The sequence below is a fragment of the Populus alba genome, chromosome 1, assembly GCF_005239225.2.
Source record: "Populus alba chromosome 1, ASM523922v2, whole genome shotgun sequence".
NCBI lineage: Eukaryota > Viridiplantae > Streptophyta > Magnoliopsida > Malpighiales > Salicaceae > Populus > Populus alba.
This window is the reverse complement of record NC_133284.1, coordinates 52,083,227-52,089,226: the sequence shown is the minus strand read 5'-3', so window position 1 is coordinate 52,089,226 and position 6,000 is coordinate 52,083,227. Positions and strand designations below refer to the sequence as shown.

The following is a 6,000-nucleotide window of genomic DNA, read 5'->3' as shown; positions in this document are numbered from 1 at the left end:
ATACAATGTTTGTACTAGAAGAAACCTTATGATATATTGAATTTCAAAACTTTTAATAAAAACACTTAATGAACCCATGCAAAATGAAAAGCATATTTCTACCACCAACAATGTTGGCTGGATAAAAGAATGACATTATCTAAATTCAATAATATCTCGGGTAAAATATAAAAAAAATGTTTGAGGACTTAATTGATATTAAAGAAATACTACCCTTACCCCTTTCTACTTTCCGCGGCGAGTTAGAAGACCAATAAGCCGCTAGCTCTGACCCAACGGCCCGCACCGATTTGTCAAGCCCAAGTCCCTTTTACATTTCGGGTGGGCAACCCGCCCGCCCGATCCACGAGAAAACAAAGAACCGTTCCCTTTCATTTTCTGCAATCCATAGAGCTCACACCATCTACCATTTCTCCCTCTCCTTACTGTCGTCTCTCTCTCTATCACTGGTCAAGTACTGCTTAAAAATCCCTCCTCTCCCTTTCAATTCATTTCTTCATCGTAAAATCTGATCGTTGTCGATTTTTTTTTTTAAATTTTTGATATTTTTATGGTTGTTAGCTAGGGTTTCTTTTTAGTCTGTTAATAAATTAAATTCTCTCATCATTTCAAATTCTGATTTCGCTCCATCTGTCTTTGTATTGCAGTGAAATCAAAGAAGCGATTGTTTTTTTTTAATTAGTTGATTATAAATAAAGTTCATTTAAAGAAGAGAATGTTTGAAGGACTGGTCCATCGCGTTCTGGTCGGTTATCTAGGCCGTTACTTTAAAAATATCCAAAAAGAACAGCTCAAGCTCAGCCTCTGGAACGGTAATTTTCATGCTTATTTATTTATCTATCTATCTATGTATTATTATAGGAATTGATGATGCCTAAAGGGTATTATTGTAATAAAAAGTCTTTACATAGGGTTTATGGCTTAGGGTTTAGGTGCAGGTTTTTTTTTTTTTTTTATGATAATTTGTGTTTTTGATGAATAATTAATAATTCCAGAGGAGGTGTTATTGGAGAATGTGGATTTGATTCCGGAAGCTTTCGATTATCTCCAGTTACCCTTCTCGATTAAGCAAGGTATGATGAATTTATTATTTGATTTTGTTCGAACTTGTTTTTTTCGCCTGTAATCTTCGTTTTTGTTTTGTTTAGGTCGGGTTGGGAGGTTAAGCATTAAGCTTTCGTGGAAAAAGATTGGGTGGGATCACCCCATTATTATTGCTGTAGAAGATGTGTTCATTTGCTTGTCCCAACGGGATGATCAGGAGGTAGTTATGAATCTTGGGTTTTTTTTTAAGACAATGTTTGTGTTTTTTTATTAGTTTGCAGTTTTGATTATAAGAAAAGTAGAATGAAAGAAATTATAAATCTTTTGCTTTGGAGTTATATGCATACATGCGCCAAATATGTAATGTTTGCTACTTTGTTTTCCCCTGCCTGCCTATCACAGTGGAATTTGGACGCAGTTGAAAGACGGGAATTTGCTGCTAAAAAAGCTCAACTTGCTGCCGCAGAGCTTTCAAAATTGTCAAAGCGCATATGTGGTAAGCTGTTTGCACTCCACTTTCGAGCATCAGTGGTTTATTTTGTTTCGGCAAGAGTAAGCCCTTTCATTTGATTATTCATGAAGATGCTCATCTCTGGAAATTTTGATCCATGAAAAAGTTTTGTTTTGACAACTTAAAGATTCCAAAACTTAATGGTTGTGAGAGAAGGGCATGGCTGATCACATATCACAGTGTAATCTGATTTGGTGGTTTTTTTTGACTCATGATATATTTTTTTCCTGTGAGATGACTTCTTATGCTTAGTTCAAGAGATTCTTATTCTTGCCTGGCATTTTTTTTCCTGTAGATAATCAGGCGGGGAAATCATTTATCTCATATATTACTGCAAAGGTAACATTTGCCTTCTTGTTATCCATTATGGCTTTTACTCAATAAACCTTTTGTTTTGGGTTGTATTTAAATATATGTTATGTTTGTAGAAACAATAATAAATATCTTAATTGTGCTGCTATTTATGGGTTTACACAGTCATGAGTACATTTGTATTGCTATATTACAGTCTGTTGTGAGTGTTAGATTATGCGGTCATTGTGCTCACAAATCGTTTAGTTACTGTGCTCACTGTAGCCCATCGGATTTCATTTTTTTATATGTAACAAAACAGTTAATATTGAAGATGTAATTGTAATATATTTGCTATTCTCTGAGTTCCTTGTTTTGCTTCCAGGTTCTTGATAGCATCCAACTTTCAATTAGAAATTTTCATGTCCAATACAGTGAAAGGCAGTTTGACTTGGTGAGCTTAATCCACAATCTACCTGTACTTTTCGTTGTTCCTCTTAACCTTTTGTCGTACTATGTCATATTGGTAATTAATAGTTTTCTTTTGATACATTTATTGCTCCCTGGATTGCTTTCGCTTATGTTGCGAACTGATATCCTTATTCTTTGTATCATGCATATGCTATTTTTGTTAATGCAAGAAGGGCTGAGTATTCCTTTTCTTCTTCCTTCTTTATCATCATCAATCAAACTACACAGTGCCGAGTTGTTTGTCATTGTAAAGGCTCTACCTGAAGTGCAGGTTGTAACTCTTCATTTTTCCAACATGCTTTCCAGGCACAGGTTTTGTTCGGGTTGCAGTTTTCCAACTTGACGGTAAAGCAAAATCTGGTTGGGTAATTTTTTTAGGTTAACTCCTGGTGTTCTTGTAGTTTATGATAGTTCTCATAATTTTTACTTTTATGTGAATCTGTGAGTAACTACAAGTTGAGAAATGAGGCTGTATTCTACATGTTTGAAAACTATTATGTGAATCTGTGAGCATTTTATGATAGTTCTCATGGCTTTTGTGCAGATTTCAGAGGTCATTGTCTATTGAAATCTGCATTTTACTTGATTTTGTGTATTTTGCTTGATTTTTTTGTTCATCACCTTTCTGTGTTTCTCTTTGAAAAAATAAGTTTTTGAAATTTTCTCATATATAACGGGTATTTCTTTCATCTAAAATAAGATTTTCATTTTTTTTTCATTTATTCATTTTTTTCAATTGATGTTTATCATTTTTATCACATCAGATCATTTGGTGCGAAGATGGTAGGTGGCCAAGTAAACAAAACTGCGAGTATTGAAGGTTTGGAAATTTATTGTACCACATCGAAAGGAGATATTGATTCAATGGGTTTGGATGATGATGTGGACTCCAAATCCTGGTGCACTGCAAGAAACGGAGGCAATGAGTTTGACTACTTATTGCAGCCACTCAATGTATCAGTGTCACTTGGGGTATAAGGCTTGATTTTGCTTCGTACATAATAACTTGATTAGAAGTGATTTTTTTGCTTTGTACATAATGCATGCCGTTAAATAATTATCTTTTCTATAACACACTTTTTATAGCACAATGTTAAAAAGGTAGAAATTTAAAGAATTTTTCTTTTTTTAACTTAAACTCAGAAATCTTTTGGGAAAATGAGGAGTTGATGTATTCATATCTTGTCCCTTAAACACATGAAAATGATTTATGCCATAGAAGGGGGATATCATTTTCCACCAGAATAATCTGTTCTTTTATCATATGTGTTGCATATATACTTGTACATTGAAATCAATTTTCCCCTTGAATGAAAAGAATAAGCATGGACTAAGTTTGTAGAATTCTTAGTCGTAACAACTGCAGGTTGCTGAAGTTTGTTTCTGAACTGCAGGTTAACAGAGCAGGAAAGCTTGACAGTGATTTGCCCCAGTATTCAATCAGGGCTGACCTAAATGAATTGGTTGGTTTAGTATTTTGAGGCATATATCATTGATATAAAATCTCCATTTTCTGCGTGACCTTATGTAAACAGTGCATATTGTGTTGAGTATCATTGTATTTATGTATTGTTTTTCTCTTAATTTTTTCTTACCTAGGCCGTGTCTTTAAATGAGATTCAGTTGCAGCGAATATTGATTTTATCAGATTACTTGAGCACGAGCAGTTTACGGGAGAAGTAAGTTTAGTATCTTTCTCGTTTATTTTTTCCTCTGGTGTTAATTAATCTAATAATTTTTTTACATAATTACCTGTTCCCTTTTATTGTAGTGACATGAGATAGATTTAATACACAACTAGTTAACACAACATTTCCAAACTTTTTTTAACTCACATGCAACTAGATTGGAAAATTTAAACAAGAGGGAAAATATGGCCCTCTGAGGTTATAGATGAGGAGTTTGGTTGAGGCTTTATAGAGGGGTTTTTGGACCTTGGAGGGGTCTTATAATTTCTCTTGTAAATATATTCTTACACTTAGTCCCTGAACTTCTTAGCTTAGTTCATAGCTTCCCTTTGGTCAATGATGCATGGAAAGTAATTTATTTGGATTGTAATTCTTTGTAAAATTAACACTAGCTGTTTTGTTAAAGGTGAGGAGGCATCCCTAGGTCTTAACTTTACAGTTATGGTGTGACCATTTTAAGAGGGCAGTGTGTTTTGTGATTCTTTCTTTCCTTAAGAAAGGGAAACGCTTACAATGGTAAAATTAACACTAGCTATTTTGTTAAAGGAGAGGAGGCATCCCTAGGTCTTAACTTTACAGTTATGGTGTAACCATTTTAAGAGGGCAGTGTGTTTTGTGCTTCTTTCTTTCCTTAAGAAAGGGAAAGGCTTACAATGACATAAATTGAAGTTCTGTCTTGCATCCATTATTTTGCATTTCTATCTGCTGCCCTCACATTATATCCCTGTCAATATATCTATAGACATAGATGGTCTCCCATTTAATTTTTTTGATCAAGATGTTTTTAAGAAGGCTATGACACTATTCAGTTTGTTTTTCTAAAAGGCTGATGAAAGATTGCGACACAACTTTCAAGTACTTGTAATGTTAAAAACTGAAAGTGGTTGTAAATTTGACACATTTGTGAGTGGTGTAGGTATGGACGTTACCGTCCTTGGGGTTGTCCTCTATCGAGAAAACAGGATGGATGGCAAAGATTATGGTGGCACTATGCTCAAGAATCCATTCTGGCAGATGTTCGCTTGAAGTTGAAGAAAACTTCATGGAGATATTTAGGACAGAGACTGTAAGTTTATTTTCCATCGTGATTTAACCTGTTATGTAATTCCAGATGTCAGGCATGAACATGAGGGTGGGGAATATTACCCCCATCTGATTACTTTTGTTTTGTTGTCTATATTTGTTTTTGAGACTATACAATGCTCCCCATCTCTCTCTCTTTCTCTGTTTTTTTGTCCTCATTGATGGAATGGAACTTATGAATCTTCCGAATCACTCTTTTCAGACAAACTGTTGTGGAGTAGATTACTTTTCCTGGTTTCCTTGTAATGTAATGTATCTTTTGTGGGATTTCCTGTCTATTTCTGGAATTCAAAGCGATTGGAACTCTTTTGTTCCGAGCTTCATAGTTCAATCTTCCTGGGTGTAATTAAGTTCCATGTGAATCTATTCTCTGTTTTATAATTCTCTGAACTTCATTTCCCCTTTCATAAAAAAAAGATGACGAAAAAAAAATCCATGGCTAACGATGAACTAGCAAATCCCACATTTCTTTCTGAATGATTCCGAAGTTAAGCAATCTATCTCACATGCCAGCCTTCAGTTCATAGCAAATCCCATGTATGTGTATAATGGCAGAAGACAAGAGGAGTTTGTGCCTTATTTTGTAAACCACTTTGATTAGTTCTCTGTTCTGCTTTCATCTACTGAATGAATTGAAGTTTATAAATATATGTGTGTGCCTCTCTGCTCAAATATTTAATTATCTTAAATATTTTAGCAAGCACTAACATTTTGCCTCAGTAAGATGCTTGTTGTAACTTCTGTAAAATTTATTTTTTGAGAATATTTCCTTCTCTATCTTGATTTCTTATTTCAGGAGTTTTCGCCGAAAGTATATTAATTTATACCAGACTAAACTAGAGTTTCTCCATCGAGAACAGGTGATTTCTCTTGTTTCTTTATCATGAACACAAATGAATTATCCAAAATAGG

At 34.3% G+C, this 6,000-nt stretch overlaps 1 protein-coding gene across 1 annotated transcript in view; it reads left to right on the top strand.

Moving 5' to 3' along the window:
- Positions 1-318: 318 nt before the first annotated feature.
- LOC118049020 (uncharacterized) overlaps positions 319-6,000 on the top strand; it is a 28,401-nt gene continuing 22,719 nt past the window's right edge. The window contains 13 exon segments of the mRNA XM_035058880.2: positions 319-454; positions 648-812; positions 996-1,073; positions 1,149-1,264; positions 1,447-1,540; positions 1,851-1,894; positions 2,232-2,300; positions 2,624-2,682; positions 3,082-3,289; positions 3,712-3,780; positions 3,917-3,996; positions 4,922-5,071; positions 5,885-5,948. Of these exon segments, the coding sequence (XP_034914771.1) occupies positions 716-812; positions 996-1,073; positions 1,149-1,264; positions 1,447-1,540; positions 1,851-1,894; positions 2,232-2,300; positions 2,624-2,682; positions 3,082-3,289; positions 3,712-3,780; positions 3,917-3,996; positions 4,922-5,071; positions 5,885-5,948 (1,128 nt within the window). The 5' untranslated portion in view covers positions 319-454; positions 648-715.